The following is a 25852-nucleotide window of genomic DNA, read 5'->3' on the forward strand; positions in this document are numbered from 1 at the left end:
CTTGTCCCTTAGAATACCAATAAGTGAAGATAAATTTCTATGGAGAAACAAGCAGTAACTGATTATAAACATTCTTATATGCTTGTTTATTATTCTGTAGGAAACTGAAGAGGTTTGAAGCAGAGGAAGACATGAATACACTGAAGTTTTAGAAAGATTGTGTAAGCAGCAGCTTAAAAGAGTAACTGGAGGGTGTGAGGGGGTCGCCTAGGGGCAGACAAAGTCGCTACAATCCAGCAATCTTTGTTGTAATCAAATCTTTGTTCTTTTCAAACACTTGCCGCAAACATTTATACACACATAGGAAAGCGTGGCATCATGCAGTGGCAAAATTGACCATTTCTTTCTTGCTTGCCAGTGGATGGAAGAGTAACTATATCCCACTCAGACTAACCGATAGCCAAAGGGCTATTCTGAATGACTGCCTTCCTATTGTTAAAAAACAGACCCAATTAAGGAAAGTTGCCTTGGAGTTGCCAGAGTCAGGGACTATAAATCTATATATAATCTTCCATCAGAGCATAAACTTATGAGTCTCATTTTGGGTCACACTTTGGGGCATAAGGCTTGGACCATCAGATATTACACAGAGGTGTCAAGAAGAGACAAACTGCTGAGAACCTGCTTGATCCACCCAAGGTTGAGGCATGCTTTGTTCTTTTAAGTAAAAGGCAATTGATCTCCTGTTATGTGGCAGGTAGTTGAGATTGCTACTTTTGTTTAAGGATAACCTATTTTTGTTTTTTAAGTACAGTCTGCAGTGAAGAGGATAGAACAAATATTAATATATGAGTCTAATAAAACCCTCTTGGACATACAGACAAATACAAGGCTGGAGTAAGACAGTATAATTGGGAATAGACAGAGGAACTGAGATTAAGAGGCACTCAGAAGAAATAATGGATTGGTCTCAGTAACTGGAGGTGGGACATAGGCAAGCAGGAGGAATCAAGGGTGACTCTCACATTTCTGGCTTCAGGTACTGGATGGATATTGGTATTGTTAATCAAGTTAAGAAATAACGAAGTGAAACAGGTTATGGGGACAAAATCATTCAGTTTTTGAAGTGCATGACAGTATCTGAAACACCGTAGGTGGTGGATAGTCATGAAATAAGGGAATTCACTAGACAATAGATTATCTCCAACCTAGTCCTTAGGATGTGGCATCCGTCTAGCTGATATTTTGCCCTTGAGGTATTCTAAGAACAGCTACAGGATTTATGTCTGCAGAGTCCTGGCCTCTCCGTGAGGGTGAGGGGAAGTAGTTGTGAATCCAGGAAGCCCAAATAATCCACAGCTTGGCCCTCAGCCGTCTACTCCGAGCCCACGTGCAGACCCGTCTCCCGGCAGACAGTCCTATTACCAAAGCCCACAGGGAGGGCATCCCAGGCCCTGCCTTTTCTCCTCACTCTGTGTCTCTCTATAAATTCCTTTGTCTGGCAGCCTAAGATTTCTTTTTAAAGAATTAGACTGTCACGAATATGTTAAACAAAAGGCACAGGGCCCTAAACATTAAGTAAAAGAGTTATTTTAAAACAGAACACAGCGTGAAATGTTGTACTCACCACATCAGTTGCTGTTCTTTTCAGGTTAGAAGCTGATGCTGTAACAAAAGAGCCGCCTTACAGGACGAGTCGTGAAGAAAACACAGAGGAGCCCGTAACCGGATGTACAGGAGAATGAGGCATCGGCCAGGACACCCCATGGGCTTCACTGTTAGATTCATGAACTAAGTAGCTGAGTTGAGGTCCCCTCTACAAAGCTTCCATCGGAGACCAGGTCAAGGTCACTCTACCAGGACTGGGAAGCTACTCTATCTCTGGGGACAGGAAAGGGCTCCCCTCTGCCTGGCCGCCAAGGTTCCCAGCCTGCATCCTTGGTGGGGGATGAAGACGCTGTTGGCAGTGAACCTTCTCATTGTCCGTGGCTCCCTTGGTGGCACTTGCACAAAGCTTATCCCCCTCCTACCCAGAATCAGACTTGAAGTAACGCAGGATGGATGATGTGGCTAGATCCGTGTTTTCTCTGGAGTACTCACTTCCCAAGCATCCAGCCTCCAAATGGTTTCTCCCTTTTCCCCCAGCAGTAGCTTTCTCTTTTGAGTTTTCATATATGAAAGCTCCACTGAGGCCAGTGCCCAGGGCTCTGGAGCTAGAAGCTCCCTGGGATGCCAGATCAAGTCTATTAGGATATAGACATTGAGCCCATCATCTGTGCTGGTGTAATGATTATTAGCATCACAGAACTAGACGGGAAGTGGCCATTCAGAGAAGATGGTCAATCACAATACACTGAAATCAAAGAGAATAATCCATGAAGATACTAAAAAGACATACACACAACCATTAAAAACTAGACAGGAAGTTTAATGCTCTTTGAAATGCCCTGTCTGCCTCTGGAGGCTGAGGAGGAAGGCACTGACAAGACGGTCTCAGAGACTGAGCTGGAAAGAATCAACTCAAAGGCTCACGGCTCCTCCATAGGTAGCCTTTAGAAACAAACAGACTAGAATCTGCTGTTATATAGTATATTGACACTGTGATAGAAACACTAGGAGGTGCTTGAACAAATAAGGACAGTATTACGACAGGGTGTCAATACGAACATATACTTTCAGGGTGACGCACTGTTCAGTTATAATACCGTTCTCAGTGATAATGGAAAATTCTGGCTCCTCTCATTTATCTAGGGCTACACATTTAAATACATGCTCATTCCCCTCCCAAACCCATCTTTAATTCTGGAGGTGAGAGAGAGTATCAGACTCTATAGAGTTATTTCTTGAGGCATCTTTAAGTGATAGAATAACGGAATAATGTATAACCATCTAAGAGTCGAATCAAATGAATGACTACTCAATTAAATACATACCACATGGTGTTACAGTGTACGAATCAGGGTTAAACAGAGGTATTTTCACCCTTTTATCACTTATGTAGGATAAGTTAAATAATTAGATGACTGACAATGATTCTCTTCCTTATTTTACATTCATATGCACATCACTATGTAGTGTATTTCTGTATTTCTTTTCTTTTCTTTTCTTTTTTCTTTTTTGGCTATGCTGCAGGCTTTCGGGATCTTAGTTCCCTGACCAGGGATTGAACCTGGGCCCCCAGCAGTGAGAGCGCCGAATCCTAACCACTGGACCGCCCGGGGAATTCCCCATACTGTATTTCTTATCTCAAAATATTTGCCTACAAAAATTTGTTACCTAAGTCAAAATGGTTGCCTAACATAATTTCCCCTGCAAAATTGTCAAAAGAATAATGTTATCATCACCTTAGACAGGAACTCAAGCACTGAGATAAAAGCCACATCTGAGTATCGGATGTATTTTATTTGTTCACATTTATCCTACTTGAGGTTAACACTACTTCATTGGACAGTTTAAAAAATCATTCTGTAAACAAAATAAAAAAGAGCAGCAACAGCTATAATAAAGACACAATGGATACTAAAATAAAGGAATGCATTAGAAGGAATATTCTGCATAAGCAAAGAAAACGTGACCATGATTATGAATTCAACAATAAGAGAAAAAAACTCCAACATCTGTAAAAGACAAAACTATAATAGGAATAAAAAAGAAGCAACAATACAAAGTGCAGGTGCGATAGTTTTCATTTCCAAGTCCATTCAGGAAATAGAGCATACTATTCTTTTATATAAAGTGACAAGTTCCGCTTTAAACATTCAGTTACGTTATCTTGCAGGTTGTTTTTTCAATTTACATTATCTCTACTTTACATGGATTTAACTGGAAAGATGGTCCTATGTGATACATGGTATAATTTCTTGAACCTATGGAGAGTATGGAAATGGTAAAGTTTATTCTTTTACTTTTTGCTTCATTTGCAAATAGCAACAAGAAGCTGAAAATCTAGTATGAGAAGCATCAGTATTTTTACTCCCCACCCCCCCCCAAAAAACCTGAGCCCTCTTATCATTTTTGTTGCCACTTTCAGATTCTCTGTAACAAAAGACTGTTCATTTCCCCTGAATTCTGGCCCGCTGACTTAAATCATCAGTTTTTTTAAATGCAAAATTGGCCTGGTATTTGTCCAAATTGATCAGATAGAGGTGTTATTCTGGCATCACATAAAAATCACTTACACTTTCATAATTGCTTAGAACCTCAAAAGGGAACATCTGTTAAACATGATTTTTGAATAGAGGACTTTTATGAAATATATTTCAAATCTTAAAAAATCGTTTTAATGCTCCCTAAAAGCGGTATAGGACTTACCCCAGCTGACAGTGCCTCTTCCATTTAAGAACACTCTGTGTTTGTGGCATTCTACGTTCCTTACAGCTCTAATTTTACTTAAAAAGCCCAAATACACGTCTGCTGCCTTATTTAGTGTTAAACAGCACTACGTATACAGCTCAACAGCAAGATTAAGAAGTTATAAATACACACATATCACGGACAGAGTCACCTTTCTTTTGGAATTCATTGAATCAAACCGTATTCTGGTAAATCCCCCTCCCCCCCGACAAGAGCGTGTACTGTGCCTACATCGAGGTGTTTAAGTATTTCTCCAACAGCTTTCATTGTATTATATTATGAAAACACTAGGCTTTAAGCCGGGTACTAATAAATATTTAATTTAAAAGGAAGAAAGAAACCCCAACACAGAACATAAAAAAGACCCTCCCCCCCGCCCCCGTCCCGCGTGTCCCTACAGAAGGCGCGGGATTCACCCGGACATGGCCGAGATCTCGTAGTCACTGGCCGAGGTGAGGGGCTTGCCCATCATCCGGATGTTTTTCGCACTGGTGATCCTGGCCATCATGCACACGGGCTTGTCAAAGTACTTCACCAGGGCGGGCTCTGTCAGGAGGGAGGCCAGGAACTGCTCGAAGGTGATGGCCCAGTCCCGGTCCAGGCTGCTGCTCCGGGGCAGCGCCGCGGGGCCCTGGCCGCTGCGCACCAGGACCGTGTCCTCGCCGATGTCTTCGCAGTGCAGCTTGTCCTCCTCGTGGGAGCCGGCACTCAGCACCGAGTACGAGGACATGGAGCTGTCGTCCTTGGTGTCGTCGTCGGAGATGAGCATGGAGGAGCAGGCCGCGTGGTCCCGGGGCGAGGAGTCCTCTAGCTTGATGTCCTCCATCTGGCCCCCCAGGGAGCGTTCCTCGCCGTCCCCCGCCAAGCTGGCCGGGAGGGGCGCCGCGGCTTCCGGCGCGTAAGGCTGGCCCGGCCCTTTGGTGGGGAAGAGCACGCCGCCGGGGACGCCCTGGTTGCCGGAGGGCCCGCCGCCTCCGCTCCCGCCCTCCCTGGCAGGCTGGGGAGTGAAGAGCTTGCCCACTTCCCCGATCTCCAGCAGGAGGCTGGTCACCGCCGCCGTGGCGTGGTACAGCTCCTGCTCGTTGGGGTCCTCGCTGAACATGTTATACATCGTCTTACACAGCTCGATAAACTGCCCCTGAAAAGGGATGGAGGGAAAACACACGTATGTGGCCGCCTCATGAGGAGCACGGAGGCAGGACCCAAGCGGACTGCAGAGCCATTTAACATCAGGACTCCTACAAGATCCCGGAAGAGTCCTACCCTAGGGTGGATGGATGTGTAGTTTAAAGTCTCTTTAAATGCTTCCTTTTTTTAAACTGGGAAAACTTCTGACATCCATGAAAGTAGAAAGAATGAAATAATACACCTTTATCTATCTCTATCTCTCTCTATCTCTATCACTCTAGAGTCAAGAAGGACCACGGGGACTTCCCTCGTGGCCCAGTGAGTAAGACTCTGCACTCCCAATGCAGGGGGCCTGCGTTCCATCCCTGGTCGGGGAACTAGATCCCACATGCACGGCAACTAAGAGCCTGCGCGCCGCAATGAAGATCCCACGTGCCGCAACTAAGACCCGGTGCAGCCAAAATAAATAAATAAATATTAAAAAGGAAAAAAAAAGAAGGACCATGTTATACAAATGTTTCACTAACTGTTTTATCCTTTCTTGCAGTATCTTATGTAAATCGCAGACCTCACCTCATCTCATATCTACACACTATACAGCAGGCAGCCCAATTTTTCCAAGGTCAGGTCAGCTCCAATCCCCTCTCCCACGACACATCTGCTGGTATCCACGGACGGAAGTCATGCCTCCCATCCCCACCAGGATGATTTATCTGTTCTTCTGTTAGAAAACAGCATTTGCATCCTGTATTTTAATTATTTATATTGTTTTATCGCCCTCATTACATTTCAGCTGTTTAAGGAAAAAAATATGTCAGACATCTTTATAGCTGAGCACAGTGGTTTGAAAACAGCATGAGCTTGTCTTCTGAGTATCTGAGGGTATTGTTAAAGATTGGGATGAGAATGCATGTATTCTCAAATTTGAATATTTCGTGGTTCACATATTCTCTGAGGAGGTCATTTTCTCACAACAGAGCATACTTTTAATGCACAAAAGCATGCACAAAATAGATCCAAACAGGTACTAATTAAGCACCTTGAGGAGTACTTATTCGACATTTATCTATGACTAGAAAACAGAGCTTCAAGGTGTGAAATGCATGAACTACACTGTTCAGTACTCACCTGATTCAATTTGGGTAAATCCTTTGCATTCTTTGACTTGGATTTATTTTCTGGAGTCCAGAGTCTCAGATAATTACGATTTTCTTGAGAATTTGCCCTCTTCCCTAAAACCCAAATGCCAAGAAATAAGTGTTCAAAGGTCAAGAAGCAACTGTTGAACCAGCAGTAAGGGAAACACAGAGAAGAGAAAGAAAGTCTGTACCTCTGTCCGGCTTTAGACTCACTGTAACAAAGCCATCGTCTGCACCGTGTTTGCTTCTGCTGTCCAATCCAACCACTACCAAGAAAGATTCAGAAGAAAAAAAGGAGAATGTTACATGATGAACCCATAGGTTTAGCAGGTGTAGTAGAAAACAGAAAAACCTCTAGGTAGAGCTGCCTAACATAGCAAAACAAAACAAAAACAAAACCCCAGCACATAAATAATTAGGTAAACAACAAATAATTTTTTAAAGTGTGAGCTCCCACATATCACATGGGACATACTCACGCCAAGCAAATTATTTTTTGTCCACCTCAAATTCAAATTTTACTGGGTGTCTCATATTTGATCTGACAACTGAGTGTTGCCTGCCAGATCAGTAAACAAAGGATGTTGCAGCCATCAAGCCAGCAGCACTGCAGCTGCCGCCAACTGTGCCATCTCCATCCTGAGGGGATTCAGGATGGAGAAAAATAGGATACTGGCCCTAGATAGCTAAGGTGCATATCAAAGGAATGATTTCAGTAAGCCCAGACTCTTGCATCTTCCCATACACAGAAAAGCACTAAATTCATTAACTTGAGATATCTGGTTTCTTTAATTAACACTAATCTTTTGATGTTCCCACTACGTGTTTTTTTTTTTTTTTTTTTTTTGTGCGAAAAAAAATCTTATATATCCTGGCTCTCCTCCCTTATTTCTTCAGAGCAGTCCCTCTGAGCTGTCTGAGAGGCTGCCTCCTGGGCTTAAGTCCTCAGTATGTCTGCCAAATAAAACGTAATTCTCAAGTTTTAGGTAGTGCACTTTTTTTTTTTTTTACAATCGAAAAACTCTATCACTAGGTGAGAGATTCCCCAAGAATTCTTTTTCACAAGCAGGGCTCGGTGTATAAATAGGAATGAAAGGAGTGATTTCCTGTGGTGTTCAGTACTTAAAAAATGGTGGTGCTGGCCCCAGTGAATGTTGATTTCCCTCCTCTGTTACATTATCATCTTAACTTTGTATACATGAGATTGATCTTCTGCCAGGCCCTGCAAAAGATCAAGAACTCACTTTTTAAAAAGAAACTGACATCTATGTTGATAAAAGAAAACAAATGTCATGTGCTACTAAATTCCTTCAGATTCATAATCTGGCATTTTTTGACTTTCAAGAAAACAACTTATAATTGTTTTCTTCTTTCTTCTTAAAACAGGACATCCCAGGGCTTCAAAAGGGAGAGGTGTACAATCCCCCCAGTTTCCCGTTCAGTTTGTCAGCTGTAAGAATGCATCCCAAGCACTTCCTCAGCCATACAAAATGTGGCTGGTTTGCCACATATGTAACCTTTACATATTTAGTGTCAAATTAAAATCTCAGCAGCTTTTAAGACAGACTGAGGACAATGCACTATATATGCCGTGGAGAAAGTCCTCTCCTCTTAATGTTGAGCTAGCTTTATGGAACAAGTAGATAGTCCAAAATGTTATGGTAAGCCCCATGCAATGGATATTATACAGCCAATTAAAAACCATGTTTTCAGAGGAAGTAAATGACATCGTAATAGGTTCACTAGATTTTAAGTGAAAAAAGGATACAAAACTGTATAGGCAGAAGAGGTGGAGATGGCATGTGCCAGAACACATTTGTTCTATTTTTAAATTGTTCACAAAACAATCCTTCAGCCAGAACAAACAAACAAACAAAACTGTATCGGCAGTTTGATCCCAGTTTTATATATATATTATGGATATTATTATAATTATATGGATAAAAAAGGAAAATAAATACTTCAAGATATTAATTATTATTAATAAGACATCGTTGGCTTATTTTATATATTTTGACCCATATTTTTAAAATTTTGATACAAAGCAGTAGTACTTTTGGAGTTAGAAAAAACATTTTTTAAAAAGCATCTTTTGAGGCTATTAAATGCTACTTGGCATGTAACCATTCCTGAAGCATCTCTGAAACAAGTGACTCCTATTCTGAGATGAGTGCCCACTAAGAAAGATGCAGCTAACATTTTGCAGTCAAAATATGATTGCTAAGGATTTGAAGAATATTGTCGGATGTGCTAAGGCACTATGCTAAGAGGCTTACTACATTATCTCACTAAGTCCTTACTATACCCAATGTGACAGCTCTCACCTCCACTTTCCACACAAGGACCCTGGTGCTCCCGGATGCCCGAAGCTGCCTGAGGTCATCTAGACAAACAGAGCCAGCATCCTGTCCAAAGCTCCTGCCCTTAACACGTATCACCAATAAGAAGACTGTCTGGCTCTCGCTCCTCTCCACTCAATCACTTAGGTGCTCACGGTTTAAAAGCAGGTCTAAGCTGTGCTTATTTGGGGACCGTAAGATTTAAGAGGCAAAAGGACCCAGGAGCAACCCATGCTGACTTTCAACCTTGGGTGAAGTCAGGAGGCTGCCTGACCTACGGATGAAGTATCAATAGAATGGAGATGATAACGCACAGCAGAAGCAAGCCCAGACGCTGCTTAGATCCACACATGGCACAACAGAACAGGTTCAGATGTAAATCTGGAGATATTTCTAATGAGCCAGATCATGTCTGTGTAGATCTAACAACTTCACAGAGCAGGGGTCAGCAAACTTTCTCTGTAAAGGGCCAGATGGCAAACATCTGAGACAATTCTACCACTGTAGCGTGAGAGCAGCCATAGGCAATATATAACTGAATGAGCTTGGGTGTGTTCCTGGCTGTGTTCCAATAAAACTTTATTTATAGGCAGTAATGTTTAAATTTTATATTATTTTAATTCTTTGATATAAATTTTATATTGTCACAGGCCTTACAAATAGGTGGTGGGCTGCATTTGGTCCAAAGTTTGCTGACGTCTGTTGCAGAGCAGCGTATCTTTTATCAATGCTAGTCCAGATTCTGGAGAGCAGCGTACACCAGAATGACGTTCTTAATGAACGTTTCTCCCTATCAAGGAGAGGGGAGCAAAGTATATGCCCTACAGGTAACGCTTTTTCTAAGCCAGCAGGACACAACGTACATGGTCCTTTCGGTGGGCTGAAGTACCCACTCCCCAGTAGTTACTCAAGTTCAAAAATTTAAAAAGAAAGTAGCATATTAGGCACCTGTATTCATTATACTTCTTTGATTGCCTAGCTTTGGAGGCAACTTTTCCCAATAACAGGGGGCTCTGTAGAAAAGAAACAGAGAGGCCCTGACGAGGAAAGTCACTTACCATGTGTGCATTCTGGGGTGATATCTTCAAAGAAGTACTGAGTTGCTTCAAAAGCAGAATCTGGCTCGTCTTGATCAGAGGATGGCTCTGGAGAGGGAGGAGAGATGATTCTCATATTGGCAGGGCCATGACTCAATGAAAGTGTGCTTTCATTGTTGAAGAAATGACATGGGGCTCATGAGAAGCTGAAGTTACGAAGGTGGGCTGGGGTGGGGGGGTCCCATCACTGGTGCGGGCCTTGAATGCCCACCTCCTCAAAACCCTTATGGGGAAGGGTCTCCCTCCAGTTCTAACTCCACCTTCCTTTATAACAACCCCACACTGAAGTGTCCCTTCACATTTGCCTTTTTTGGAGACTTTTCCTAAATCCTAAGGAATGATGCTTTAAGGAACCAAATTTTGGGAAATTGTACACTATAATGATAATTCCCAAATCTATAGTTTTACCCTATCTGTATCCTCGGAGCTAATCCCCCTTCCTTCCTCCCTTCTTCTTCCCTCCCTTTTTCCTTCTTCCCTTTTTCCCTCCCTTCCTTCCTTCCTCTCTCTCTCTCTTTCTCTTTCCCTCCATCCCTCCCTCCCTTTCTTTTTTAGTATTTGCTAGATATTTCCAGCTGGAGGCCATCCTTGTTTAAAACTGAACTCACAACTTCACCATCTTTCCCACTGTTTCTGTCAGTGGTAACACTGCTCCCCCTCGACTCAGAATCCCATGAGTTACCAAATGCTATTCGTTCTCTTGCAGAAGCCTGCTCTTTTCTATTACTGCAACTCACACTTCAGACAGGTGAATGATCATTGAATCAAGCACCTGCTGATTCAGGAACTCATGTAAAAAGTATCGTTCAGTTTGCTCTTAGTGACCAATGAGTGATTTTGTACATCAAAAAAAAAGGCAAACAGGTCTCACCAAAAAAGACTTCAAGCCAGGCCAGAGTCACAGGTATATGTGCTACTCTGTGTGTCTCGCTTACCAGGCAAGACGTGCATTTTGTACAGGAGTTTGAGCTTCTCTGTGAGGTCCCCATGGCACGCAGCACCTAGAAGTCACATAAGTACCAATGTGAAATGCACCGTGTGTGCTACAATCCCCACCCCCTCCCCACAGGCTCAGCGTCCCCCTGAAGCACCTACTTTTACAAATTGAAACCCAGGTATCGTGTGGCAGAAAGTTTGGCCAGGACGTATTTGGGTTGAAAGCTCTGGAACCAGGATACCTGGTTTCAAATGCTTTGTACTTACTATGTGCCCTTGGGAGAGTGAACCTCTCTGTACCTCAGTTTCCCCCCTATGAGGCAAGATGATAAATTAGAAGATACTACCAGTGGTCTTGATATCAGGGCCCAAGAAATGTGAGAACTAAAGGTGTTAACACTTAGAATAGAATAGCGGCTGGCACAAATTAAACTAGTGTTATTAATAAGAAAAGTCAGGTGATTGGGCCTCAACACCCTAAATACTTGCTAGAGTTCAGAAATAATCTCAATACATGTTTAAGAGTGCTTCAAATTACTCATTTTAGAAATCTTTTTTAGTTGCTTTTGGGGTCTCTTAAATATTTCTTCAGTTCAATTTAGCCTAACCTAGCCGCCATTATATCACCATTGCTTCAACCCAAAGAATCCTGTTACTTTTTCCCTTACAGTCCATACGTATTTCAGGAATCAGAAAATCCTTTGTAAATACGTGTTCTCAGAGCGCCTAGTTGAAGGTTAATCAGATTTGGGAAAAGGGGAATCACAGGATCTGGATTGGTTGGCAGGGACACCAGGGGTTGTCTCGTTCAGCCTCCCACTTAACGTAGGGGTCTCCTCACACATCCACGTCCACGTAAGAGAGATGTCTGAGCCTCCTCAGGGACGGGAAACTCATCACAACCAGAGGCATCTCATCTCACTGGGGAGTTCTAGAAACGCTGAAAGGGCTCCTGTCATTTTTACTTTAGTCAGGACCCTTAACCTGCAGGCTCAAGTGCATGAATTCCATGAACCACAAACAATGTAAAATGTGGCCACGTGCCGATGTCACTTTTTGGGAAGATCTCCACAGTCCTTATCAGATCTCAAAGAGATCACAACTCAAAAAAAGGTTTAGAACTATTCCTTTTCCTTCCTCTTTAAAGTCAAACAGAATAGGTCTATTACATCTTCATTACAACAATCCTTCAGATTTTAAGGACAGCTGTCCTGTTCCTCTCCAGCTTATCTTTTCAAGGCAACTTTATGTTCCCCAGGCTATACCTCTCTACGTTTTTTCAACTTTCTTATACGACATGGTTTGTACACTCTTCCCTATACTTACCCACATCCACCTTATGTGTTAATGTGTCCATCAATAACCCTCTGGACAGAGAGTTCCAGAAGCCTCTCATCCACTGCAGAGAATAGTGGAACTGTTCTTAACTCTTAGCCTAAGTCTGCATTCAACTCTTTATACTCTTCACTCTGGAGTTTCTTATTGACCACATAGTTAACTAAACCCCCAAATGCTTACACACTGACTAATACTAACCATGAAAATAATGACAGACATTTATGAACCATTCACTTTGTGTTAAACCCTATGTTAACTACTTTCCATGCGCATTTCACTTTCTTCTCACAATAATTCTACGAGATGGTCACAATTATTATCCTAACTTTACAGATGAGAAAAGTTGGGCTTATTGATATTAAGTAATGTTCAAGGTCATAAGCTAGCAAGTGGCAGGCCCAGGATTTGAACTCAGATTTGTCTGACCCTAGATCGCATGGTTGAAACCACTATACTATATATGCAGACATACAGTTCTTTTACAATCACTTCTTAAAATTTAAGATTTCGGATTTATCCCTAACAGTTTGTTTTTGCCAATCATTTCCTCCTCTGATTTCTTTAAATCTTGTTTTTGTCCTCCAACACAATGGCTGTCTCTCTTCACTTTGTGTAGTCAACACATTTGGTTGTGGTAGCTTCTCTCCCTTTATAGTTTAAATCCCTGACTGAGTCAGGTAGAGGGGGATAAGCAGTAATTGTAGTGACAACAATAACGAACACTTTTTGAGCCAGGCACTGTTGTAGGAACTTTACTTGAATTATTTCTTTTAGTCCTGACAATAACTATTTTGCAAATGAGGGAACAATCACAGAGGTTAAATACCAAGCCCAGCATACTGGAGAATTCTCCATTGACCGTCATGCTTTGGGTGCAGGGTTCAGCCAGTCATTGAATCACCAACATCCATACCCCTCCAACTTTCCGTTTATAATGAGTTATCTGTCCAGTGACCAGCTGCCTCATGACATCTATGGCATGTTTAGAAATGCTGCCTTCCAGCAATACCACTGGAAAAGGAGGTCCAGCTAATTTGTGGCTTGAGATTGTAATCCCTCATCTCTAATTCCATAGAGATGGTCTGTTCACTAATCTCTAGAGGGATCTTTCTGGAGGTGAACATTGAAATTACTGATCCATCTCTTCCAGAATTCATTCTTTAGTTTCTTAAGACTTGAACAGAATTTCTCTTTTCTAGTCTACTTGTCTGTCTCCATAGCTGTAATCAACCCGCATGACTGACTACACCTCTGAGACCCCACCTGGCAATCTGGGTGGAGTTTACTTTGCTCAGAGAACTCAACTGCATTTTTAAGAAGCCTAAGTACTCTTCTCCAATGTTTTCACTGTCTTGGACTGCAAACCTCTCTTTCCTTTTTGGAAGATTTTGAAGAGTATTTACCTTGTTGGGGTTTGACTAGGCTTAAGTAAATTAAATATTTATATTTATTCCTATCACTTTCTACACGTGTCTGGTATTTTCGTTATGAACATCTTTGCTAGAAGCAGATTTGCATCACAACTAATTGGCCGTAAGGCCATTTTGCCATAAAAGATAAAAATAACTGGTTGATGGTTACTTTACACTAGAAAATAAGATATCGATTTTTGCAAATCCTTCAGCGAGCTAATCTAAGCCAGACTGTGTTAAAATTTTCACCATTTTCAAGAAACTTATACCCATCAGGAATCACATTACCATTTCCTTTTGGGGGGATAGGAGGAGCTTGATTCTTTGTTTGCCGACAACGTCTAATACTGCATGATAAATTTGGTAAAGATGGCCTGAGAGGACAATCTATTGTATCCAAATTAGCTACAGAATCAATCGTTAATGTTCTCGAAGGCTGTTGTGAATTAGTAGCTGCTTCTTTTATATTTGCCATAGCTTGGTAAACTTTTGGTTTTGACGAATGGGAGGCATGACTGCGCTCGTCGAAGGATTTATAAAAACTGACTTGTTATCTTTTTCTAGTGTCGTAACTGTCAACCAATTATTTTTATCTCTTATGGCAAAATGGCCTTATGGCCAATTAGCTTTGCAGCAAAACTGGCTGCAGCAAAGATGTTTACGGCAAAAATTCCTAGAACCCTTTCTACGTGCAGAACCTGTCTCTTTTTTCTCCTCCTTATTTTTGTCCAAGGGTAATTTAAAAAAATCTCCCTTTTGATAGACACCAAGGTGATAATAATAGATACTTTGGAGCAGAAAAGATTAGGAGAGGGTCAAAAGGGTCTTTAGCCTTGTCTGGATTGTTTTACTTTATTTTATTTTGTTCACTTTTTTGAAAAGCAGAATGTATTTATGTTACTTTTGTAATTAAAAATTAATGCCTCCTTCTTCCCTAAAAAAACAAAAAAAATCCTATTTGCTGTCCTTAGCACAGAGTAATGAGAACAGCCCTCATCTGAATCCTGGGCCCAGTACGTACTAACTGTGCTTTTCAGTTCAATAACAGACGTATACTGACTTGCTAAAAATGAATGTTCCAGCAAGTTGCTTAACTTTTCTAAGCCTCCATCTCTTTAACTGACAATGGGGGTATTAATAGTAAGCAGACAGGTAATAAAGCATAATATTGATAGTAACTGCACAAACGCTGCTTCCAGGGTGCCTGAGTTCAAACTCCAACTTTGTAGTTGTGTGCTTTAGGTAAATTAAATGCACATGAAGCATGAGGGCAGTGCCTGGCTGAGTAAATGCTGTATAAATGTTAGTCATCAACACTATTATTACCCTCAAAGGTCTGTTGTTTGGATTAAGTGATAAAGTACAAGTTCTAAAGCATCACAACAGAGCCTGCACTTAAAAAAGGCTAGTTTCCTCCATGTACCCCCTTTGAATGATATATCTGAGTGCTTTATACAAATAGTTTTTACTTATCAAGAGGACCTTATCTACACCCCTTTACTTTTTTTTTTTTTTAAAGGAATTCCTTTATTTTTATTATTTATTTATTTTTAGCTGTGTTGGGTCTTCGTTTCTGTGCGAGGGCTTTCTCTAGTTGCGGTGAGCGGGGGCCACTCTTCATCGCAGTGCGTGGGCCTCTCACTATCGCGGCCTCTCTTGTGCGGAGCACAGGCTCCAGACGCGCAGAGCTCAGTAGTTGTGGCTCACGGGACCAGTTGCTCCGCGGCATGTGGGATCTTCCCAGACCAGGGCTCGAACCCGTGTCCCCTGCATTGGCAGGCAGATTCTCAACCACTGCGCCACCAGGGAAGCCCACCCCTTTGCTTTTTTAACAACCATCAGCTTTCTCTGGCCTTTAAGCCTGCAGTCATCATTCTTAATGATTTAGGGTACCTTTTGGAATCATCGTTGGCTCTATGTCTGACGCCTTCATCTTTTGTGGGCACAGGTCATGTTCAAGTGCATGGACCAAGGTCACAGAGTGGCACAATTGGAATTTTAGAAAGTCTTCCTTCTTATCTCATTCAGGCAGCCTGACACAATGCCTGCTATATCCACAACCTCGTACTGGGCGGGCCAAGCCTGACCACCACGTAGCTTTTCTGCTCAAATATTAATGGAACAAGAGTCCAGTGGAATATAGGACAGGAAACAGGTCAGACAGTGAGGCGGACAGGCAGAAACTCGTGCTGCTTGTGAGGTGAGGGTGTGCGTTCTCAGGGTGGACGCCCTTCCTCCCCACAAAATGGAGAGAAAAGACTTCCATTTAGACTGCGGGGCTGTTGCTTTTTTTTTTTTTTCAGCTCTTTATTAAAAACATTATGAAATGTTTTATAAAATTTTATGAAACATATGTACTGTAAATATATTTTTTGACAAAGAAAAGCAATCCATCCAAACATTCCTTCTCTTGTAAAGTTATCGTGATTTGTGGTTTCAGTGTTTAAGCTGGCATTCTTGCAAACTCTCTGATAATGTATTTTAACTAGTGCTGAGGACTATCGAATGTAGAAGGTAACAATTTAATCATATAATATATCCATTAACTAAAAACGAATTTTACAGTCAGCTTGCAAACCTTAAAATGTGCTTCTCTGCCCTGTAAACCTTGTCTTCTGAAGTGAGCGGGGCTGTGGTCCTGAGGGCGGCACAGAGAACCACGAGGACCACGGTGCTTACTGACCTATTCCCCCCTCCCCCTGCCCCAACTCATGCAATAACATCACGTCCTTACTCAGTCCAGAGACAAACTCTCGGAAGTTGATCAGAGAATCTCCATTTTCATCTAATAACTGGAATAAGCGCGAGGCAAGCACGTCAGAGTGAGTTCCACAGGCCCAGGGAAAGAGCAGAGCAAACATGCCCTTGAACTGCTCAAAGTCGATGCGGTACTGCTCGAGATAGGGCAGGCTGGGGTCGTGCCGGTCCAGGGCATTGCTGCTCCCACCCCAGTAGCAGCTGGTTAGGTGTTCCGCCTGAAAAATCAAAGAACAGGAGGACTACTGGGGACTGCATCTCACAGCAAATACCAAGAAGAAAGGCCCTCCCTCAAATTTGGAAAAAGGCTTTAGGTCACCCGTGTGCATCTCCTGGTGGGGGGGGGGGCAGCGGTCTGGTCCCAGGGCCCCTCGGTTTCTCTTCTACATATATCTCCACTTGACCCCGCTCCCCACAAACTCCATGGCAACCGTCTCTGCGTTTACATCTGGCATGAAAAACCCGGTTCAATTACTGGCATAGGTGAAAAAAGAAAGAAAACCCTCCCCCTCCCCATTTTCTTCTCCCCACACCCATCCCCACACTCACAAGCATTTTAAGAAGTAACTCCCATAAAGACAAACTTTTTTTTTTTTAATTTAAAAGAAATACATAGAATGTTAACCTGAAAAAAGGATCTGTAATTCAGGCAATCTGATCACCTTGTGTCCTCAGTGAGGATGGTACAGCCCAGAGGGTAAGTAGCTCCCGCAGGGTCATCTAACCAGTTAGTCAAAGCAGAATCATCATGCGATTTTGGGTCTCCAAACTCCTAGTTTAGTGTCCTGTAAACCCCCTGCTTCCTGGTCATCAAAATCACATTAATATTATCCTAGTCATCCAGTAGTCAGGCTACAAGTGTGCGGTCCTCCTGTTTCACGCATCTGAAAATAGCTCCAGGAAAATTATGAGTAGGAACCACTAGGGTGAGGAGTACAGAGATCCAACAAAAGGCTTCTTGTTTCTGTCCTTGGAAAGAAGGCTGCCTCTTTATTCATGAGGTCATACTGATTCTGGTAGAAATATACGCCCATTCTAGGAAGACCGCAAAGAAAAAACAGCTAATAGAAAGGCCAGGAAGAACACCCCAGCTCCCCTGTATGGAGACATTTACAGTTAACACTGAATGGTAGCCTGGGGAGACGGGAGGGGCATCCAGAGGGAGACTTAACTTTTTACTTTATTCTCTGTTGTACTATTTCATTAGAAGCATGTATAAGTATTGCAAGAGCAAAAAGGCACTTACAAAACAGATCTCCCCCTCCCCCTGCCTAGGGATTCTGAGAAGGGAAAGTCAGTGGTGAGTGCGTAGTACTTCAGTGTTGTTCTCACTTAGAACGGAGCAAAGAGGACCAATGTCTTTGTCCTCACTGTTTACTGGGAATTGTAGCTAATAACCCCAAAAAGAGCGGAGCGAGAGTAGGCAAGAGAGAGGTTCCTGCAGGGCAGCCTCGGGAGAATAAAGGAAGTGTGTCAGGTCCACCAGGCTTCGGGGCTGCACTGGCGCTGTGGGTGGGGATGGGGGTGGGCTTGGGAGGAGTGGTGATGGTGGTGACGTCAGGGAGAGGAGGGTCCGAGGGACTGCACGGGTTGAGCTGTGCTCTGAAGTGATGCCCAGCAGCCCTCTGGGTGGGACGGTGTTGGTGATACATCCCCAGGAAGGGTCCTCTTTACCGGAGCTTCGTCGGTGGATGAAGGTTACCCAAAGCACTTCCTCCTAACTAAAGCGCTCACGTTCCTCTGGAACCAGGCCTGAATGTGGTGCAGGCACTTTCACCGTGCTCACAACCTTCGGGAAACGACAAGCCATGCAGACCATGACCCTCTTCTTTGATGAGACCCCCTACTCCATCATTTGGGCACTAGGGACCCGAGATTGAAAAAGGACTAATTTAGAAGGAGTTCCAGAGAAACTAAGGCATAGGGGCCCTGAACCACATTTTCCATCAAATCTGCCTCAGGGTGGCGGCCTTTCACCTTTTTCTACCAAGTTTTAGCCCAAAGCCCAAGGCAGAAAGCTCCGTGGGAGACAAATGTCTCTTTCCTTTGTATCCGAAGGAAACCCCCCAGAAATTGGCTTTATAAAGGACTAAGAGTCTGGCAGCGTGTCTGACACAGTAATGCCTCCATAAACGTTCGTTCAGATGAATTAAAGCCAATGAAGGTCTTCAAAAGACTCAAGGAAGAGTCGGTAACTGAAGTCTTTGTCTTGGGTTCCACAGTACCCGAGAGTCCTTCCCATCCCTGACACCAGCCAAGGATCTCAGGTTCTCTCTTGGGGCGCTCAGCAGACTTGGGGAACTCGTGTTTGTCAACACACCCTTAGGGCAGGGTTTTGGAGTGTAAAGAAAGCTTTCTTCAGGCAATACCCTCGGCGTACAAATGACACACCTGGTACCTGGAGGTGCGTAGACCAGAGAGTGCAGGGGTGCCCGGGTAAGAAGACAAGGGCATCCCTGCCTCTGTGTCTTCAGTGATCTCCGGATCTTGGACTTCGGCACCACCAGCCCTGGTCTTCCTTTTCCGGGTGTCCCCAGAGCCAGCCTCCTCTTTCTAAGGTCATAGCGCTTCCCATTATCTGTGCGTGGTCTTGCCGCCTACTCCCGCTTCCGTTTAGTTACCCCCAATCCTGGCCCTACCGGCACCACCCTGTGAAGCAGATTTCTTCCAGTCCTCAGTATCCTTTGAAAATCTGATCTCAACTGGATCATTGTATCTTCTTGTTTTGATCCAAGTTGGATCACTGATCGTTTTTGCTTAACGAAACGAAGAGGGACTCCCTCCTTACGGAAAACCAACGTACGCGGAGCAATTAGCTACCGCGCTTTACGTGTCTGAATAAAACACGAATGAGATGGCACAGGCTAGACACTTCGCCGTCAAGTGCTGAACGCAGCCTGGTGGGGACGCAGTTGTCTACTCTGTTGGTCATGCTGCTGGGCTGCACAAAGCCATCAACCTCTCTCTGCCCGCCCCAGAAGCACGCAGAGATGATACTAGATGGAAAACTGATCACTAATTCACCTATGTATTCAACACACATGTTTGGAACACCTAGTGGGGAGAGACACTAAACTAGGCACCAGTGAGACAAAAGGAAATAAAACGGTGGTGCCTCCAGTAGCTAACAGGCAAGCGGAAACATTTGCAAAAATATTCCCAGCTCTCACATTCTCTGGTCCTAAGATCTATTAGTGTTCTACTCAGATCTTTAAGTTTGTCCCTTTATGTTCCTTCCTGTAATATCTTTGCAGTCCTCGACCGCCTTCCTGAGTTCTGGAAGTAAAAGGCTCTGTACACAAGAAGCTAGCCAATTAAAGATTGTGATAAAATTGGTACCTGCATAAAAGGCATCTTTTAAAACTTTTTTCTTGGCAATTGCTGCATTTTTACAATGTTGGTAATGACAGCTATGACAAAAGTATTTTTTCTGGAAGAAAAGCCATTCTATACTGCTTTATTTACTGACATAATATTTTCTTATTGAGGATCAAGATTGGTATGGGCTGACTTAAAAAGGAAAATTGCAGAAATTTAACAACTAAGCTTTTCCTTAGACATTTGAGTAGCTTTATTCTTATTCTAGTTGCATATCTCTTTTTAAGAGTGCTTTAATATAGATTAATATAGGAAATTGCAATTTACAAGAGTTTCAGGAAGAATTTAAACTTCATTGCCATCATTCCAATGAGAATTATAAAGTAATGCCCTATTTTCTTAAGACCAAGGAAACAGCTAAAATATTATATGGAGTCGAAGAAAGCTAAAACATCAATTTAAATGAGTTATATCTTTATTTTTCATATTAAGTACTCTATTTTTACACTCTCAGCTCTATCTTCCTATTTATGCATGTTGACACTCATGCTATCCCTTCACAATTTAACAGAAAAATCTAGAACTAACTGAATTATTAAAGTGAACTCCTTTTTCCCCTGAATGTACATGAATTTTCTTTGAAACTCACTTTGAAAAGAGCATAAAGTTCTTCTAGCTCATCAATGGTAAAGGAAGTTTCTGTCACAATGGTTCGTACCTATAAGAAGAATAAACATAATGAATTTCACAAACTCAAAAATGTCATAATGGGAAACTTCCTGATTTTCTTGTTTTAAATCATCTTCAGTCTGTCAAGCAGGAATTTGAGTTGGTAGGAGTGTAAGGAAGGATGGAGAAAGAAGGTCACATTCCATTTCTCAAAAGACTCACCACGTTCCGTTTTGTAGTATCCTCCAGTGTCTGGATCACCTTCAGTCTCTGTTTGAATCTCATCTGCTCAATCAAATCCGCCCGGATAGTTCCAAATTTCTGGAAAAAAACAACATTGGTATTTCGAGAAATCTGCTAAAGCACTCGATATCATGTCTGCAGGACTGATGGAGATAAATCCTGATACCCATGGGAAACTTCTTGCCAAATGACAGGCCTCCTAGACTATACCTTTATTTACTATATGGCCTTTGTTTATTTTGAAGCCATTAAACAACCATAAATAACTAACAGAAAATTCTCATGCTTCTTAACAGTTGAACCAAATTTCAAAGCCACATGAGTCTTCCTCAAATCAACAGTTCATGGGGAAGGAGAGGGTTAAATAAGGCTACAAGGGCCCTTTGTGGATGAAATAATGTTTTAAAGGAAGAACTTTGTTGGCAGGAAGACAGGAAGTATATAAGGCTAACTATTAAACTGGGAGGTTGTAGGAAATGTTGGAGTGAGGCTTCCTGTCCTGATCTCTAGTTCAGTAGCATTTGTCTCTCATTGGCAGACACTGAGGGCTAGCAACCTTTTTAAACTCCAGATGCCTAGCATTGCCTGAGTGTTTGTTGAACTAAATTTCAAAAGCAAAACAAGTCTTCCAAACTGAAGGCAGAGAAAGAATATATAAGGTTTTATCTCTCTTACTGGTGCAAAAGAAAAACAAAGAAATTCTGCATAAAGCATGAAGCTTAACTCATAGAAGCAATGCTGCAATGGTTAAAGACATTTAAAGGAAAAAGGAAAAGCTGACAGACAATATCAAGTGTTGGCAAGTGCACAGTGCAACCAAAACTCTCACATGCTGTTGCTCAGAGTATCAACTGGTACAACAATTTTGGAAATCTATCTGGCAGCATCTACTAAATCTGAACAGATACATACCTATGACCCAGAAATTCCTCCCTAAGTATATACCCAAAAGAAAGGTGTGTATTATTTTTTAAAATTTATTTATTTATTTTTGGCTGTGTTGGGTCTTCGTTTCTGTGCGAGGGCTTTCTCTAGTTGCAGCGAGTGGGGGCCACTCTTCATCGTGGTGCGCGGGCCTCTCACTATCGTGGCCTCTCTTGTTGCGGAGCACAGGCTCCAGACGCGCAGGCTCAGTAATTGTGGCTCATGGGCCTAGTTGCTCCGCGGCATGTGGGATCTTCCCAGACCAGGGCATGAACCCGTGTCCCCTGCATTGACAGGAAGATTCCCAACCACTGCACCACCAGGGAAGCCCAGGTGTGTATATTTTTAACAAAGGACATAGAGTAGAGTATTCATAGTGCCACTATTAGCCAAAAGCAAGAACCACTCAAATGCTCATTAACAGTAGCATTGTGGGGCTTCCCTGGTGGCGCAGTGGTTGAGAATCTGCCTGCCAATGCAGAGGACACGGGTTCGAGCCCTGGTCTGGGAAGATCCCACATGCCGCGGAGCAACTAAGCCCGTGAGCCACAACTACTGAGCTTGCGCGTCTGTAGCTTGTGCTCCGCAATGGGAGAGGCCACGACAGTGAGAGGCCCGCGCACCGCGATGAAGAGAGGCCCCCGCTCGCCGCAACTGGAGAAAGCCCTCGCACAGAAACGAAGACCCAACACAGCCAAAAATAAATAATAAATAAATAAATAAATAAATAAATTTATAAAAAAAAAAAAACAGTAGCATTGTGGTATTATCACACCATGGGTTACAATGCAGTAATGAAAAGGAACAATTTGGACAAATCTCACAATCATAATGCTGAGCAAAATAAACCAGAGCCAAAAGAGCACATTCTGTATAATTCCATGTATGTGAAGTTCAAAAACAAAATCTACGGGGCTAAAAGTCAGGAGAATTATTAACCTTGGTTAGATGGATAGTGACAGGAAGGGGACACAAAGGGCACTTTTGGGGTGTTGCATTGATCTAGAAAACGGTCACATGGGTGTGTTAAACAGAAGGTTTAAAGAGTGCCTTTGTACGTTCTGCACCACGGAATACTACACAGAAATGAAAAAAAAGAAAACAACTACTGACGTAGACAATAAGTTGGATGACCCTCAAAGAAATTATGCCAAATGAAAAAAGACAAATCTCTGAAGTCAGGGGGCCTGATTCCTCCAGCTCTGTTTTTCTTTCTCAAGATTGTTTTGGCTATTTGGGGTCTTTTGTATTTCCATACAAATTGTAACATTTTTTATTCTAATTCTGTGAAAAATGCCATTGGTAATTTGATAGGGATTGCATTGAATCTGTAGATTGCTATATTACAAAGCTACAGTAATCAAGACAGTATGGTACTGGCACAAAAACAGACATACAGATCAATGGAACAGGAGAGAAAGCCCAGAGATAAACCCATGCACCTATGGTCACCTAATCTATGACAAAGGAAGCAAGAGTATACAATGGAGAAAGGACAGTCTCTTCAATAAGTGGTGCTGGGAAAACTGGACAGCTACATTTAAAAGAATGAAATTAGAACACTCCCTAATACCAAACACAAAAATAAACTCAAAATGGATGAAAGACCTAAATGTAAGGCCAGACACTATAAAACCCTCAGAGGAAAACATAGGAAAAACACTCTTTGACATAAATCCCAGTAAGATCTTTTTTTGACCTACCACCTAGAGTAATGAAGATAAAAACAAAAATAAGCAAATGGGACCTAATTGAACTTAAAAGCTTTTGCACAGCCAAGGAAACCATAAACAAGACGAAAAGACAATCCTCAGAATGGGAGAAAATATTTGCAAATGAAGCAACTAACAAAGGCTTAATCTCCAAAATATACAAACAGCTCATGCAGCTCACTGTTTAAAAAAACAAACAACCCAATCCAAAAATGAGTGGAAGACCTAAATAGACATTTCTCCATCATTTAATCCCTTTCTCCTGGTTCTGTTTGTGCCTCACTGGCTACTCCTTTTCTGTCTCCTTTGCACACCCTCTCCATCTCGAAACCCTGGGGAGCCCCGGGGCTCAGCCTTCAGACCTCTACACACCTACTGCCTAGAGATTCCCTGTCACTGTTCGCCGCCTTCACTGTTACCACCTTGATCCAAGCCACTGCTGCCCTACAATAGCCTCTAAACTGATCTTTGAGGCACTGCCTCCCTTTATTTTCCCCCTACAAGCAAGAGTGGTCCTTCTAAATCCTGAGACATGGTACTACTCCCTTGCTCACAACTCCAGTGGTTTCACAGCTCACTTGGGGTCAAATTCCAAGTCTTACCAAGGCCTCCAAGCCCTACACCCTCTCCCTCCCTCTCCCAGCTACTTCTCTGATCACCTGCCACCACCCTTTTCTCACCCCCTCAGTCACCTTGCTGCTCCTCAAGCACGTCACGGTGGCTCCATCGTCAGCGGGGGCTTCTGCACCGGCCCCTCCTCTGCCTGGAAACTGCTTCCCTCAGATACAATGCGTTGGCTCCCCCAAGTCATTTGTGTCTCTACTAAATGTCCCTTCACCAGACACACAAACCTCAGAGAAACAGCATATCCCCACCTTTTTTACCTGGCTGTGTTCTTTCTAATATATTTTTTTAATTAATTAATTAATTAAAAAAAATTTTTTTGGCTGTGTTGGGTCTTTGTTTCTACGCGAGGGCTTTCTCTAGTTGCGGCGAGCGGGGGCCACTCTTCATCGCGGTGCGCAGGCCTCTCACTGTCGCGGCCTCTTTAGTTGCGGAGCACAGGCTCCAGACGCGCAGGCTCAGTAGTTGTGGCTCACGGGACCAGTTGCTCCGCGGCATGTGGGATCTTCCCAGACCAGGGCTCGAACCCGTGTCCCCTGCATTGGCAGGCAGATTCTCAACCACTGCGCCACCAGGGAAGCCCTGGCTGTGTTCTTTCTTGAATTCACCATACCTCTCACCCCTTACTGTGAGGGCAGAGACTGTGTCCTCCAGAGCGGAGGACAGGTGCTGATTCACAGCAAGCGCTCAACACTTATTTGCCGGACACACTGAATCCTCAGGATAATTCCAGGAAGTAAGTGCTCTTCTTATCTCCATTTCAGAGATGAGGGAACGGAAGTTTAACAAAAATCATTACCTGGGCATTAACTTGCCTGGGTGCCCGGAGCCGTGGTGGTGAAGCCCAGTTTGAATACAGGCTGTCTGATTCTAGCGTTCGCACTCAGTGCCCCACCCCTGGGAGACTTCCCAGGGGTCACCTCCCTGACTTGCTACAGAGCACAGCTGGTACTCAATAAAGGCCTTGGGTTGCCAGATTCAGAAAATAAAATACAGGAGATACAGGATGCCCAGTTAAATTGTTGATTCAGATAAACAAGAGTAATTGTTTACTGTAAGTACGTCCCAGGCCATGTCAGTCCTGTATCTTATCTGACAACCCCAGAAACGGCATCTCTCTATAGGTTATTCCACATGGTGGACTCTGAACTATATAATTTATAATTTCCCCAAATTGGGGTTAACAGCGAAAAACCCCACCTTTCTAGTGCTTTCTATTTCTATCTATTCAATACTTTCCCTCTGTTTTGAAAGAGAACTGAGTTTTGACTCAGGCGTTCTTTTCCGATAATTAAGACAAGACTGTACACTGACATTTTGGAGCCTGGCCAGTGGAACTTTCACCACTTATGTGGTGGGAGGGTCTTGACCTAACAAACGCAGGGTTTATGCAAGAATTTTCTCATCTCCAGAGAAGCATCTTCTAAAGACCAGAATCCTCTCCATTATATAGAAAGACGCAGTATTTACTGCCACTTAGAAGCCAGAATTCAAAAGTTGTTAGTAGGAGTTGCCACTAGTGATGAAAAATACCATATTTAATTCACTCTGGGTTAAATCCTTGGATGGGATTTAAACTCCCAGGAAAGGTAACTCTTGATCCTAACAGAAGAGTGGAAAGTATCCACTGCAAAGTGCATGCTGAAGATGGAAGACTGGATTTACTTCAAACCAGGCTATAGTATGCCTTTGATCAACAAAAAAACATTAGCTGTGAGACAGATGGAAACTAAATTTTCTTGCACTACAACTGGCAGGGACATTAAAAGGCCATGTAATTGGCTCCTTACAATAACCTTATGAGTTGCTACTGTTACTGTAGTATCGCCCTTGCTAGTCTATTCCTTCAGCTCTCCCCACCCCAATTTATTGCACAGGGAGCTTGAGAAGTAATGTACTTGAAGAAAAACTCCCCTCAGTTTC

The 25852-nt window shown here is 42.9% G+C and overlaps 1 protein-coding gene across 2 annotated transcripts in view; it reads right to left on the reverse strand.

The window, feature by feature from the left end:
- Window positions 1-3379: 3379 nt before the first annotated feature.
- TBC1D9 (TBC1 domain family member 9) overlaps window positions 3380-25852 on the reverse strand; it is a 111284-nt gene continuing 88811 nt past the window's right edge. For both annotated transcript variants that reach the window (XM_059922522.1, XM_059922521.1), the window contains 8 exons: window positions 20649-20747; window positions 20407-20475; window positions 16417-16657; window positions 10932-10997; window positions 9958-10044; window positions 6752-6826; window positions 6550-6653; window positions 3380-5431 (listed from right to left, as the gene is read on the reverse strand). In XM_059922522.1, coding sequence (XP_059778505.1) covers window positions 4706-5431; window positions 6550-6653; window positions 6752-6826; window positions 9958-10044; window positions 10932-10997; window positions 16417-16657; window positions 20407-20475; window positions 20649-20747 — 1467 coding nt within the window. In that variant the 3' untranslated portion in view covers window positions 3380-4705. The remainder of the gene's footprint in view (window positions 5432-6549; window positions 6654-6751; window positions 6827-9957; window positions 10045-10931; window positions 10998-16416; window positions 16658-20406; window positions 20476-20648; window positions 20748-25852) is intronic.

The sequence above is a fragment of the Balaenoptera ricei genome, chromosome 5 (genome assembly GCF_028023285.1).
Source record: "Balaenoptera ricei isolate mBalRic1 chromosome 5, mBalRic1.hap2, whole genome shotgun sequence".
Classification (NCBI taxonomy): Eukaryota; Metazoa; Chordata; class Mammalia; order Artiodactyla; family Balaenopteridae; genus Balaenoptera; species Balaenoptera ricei.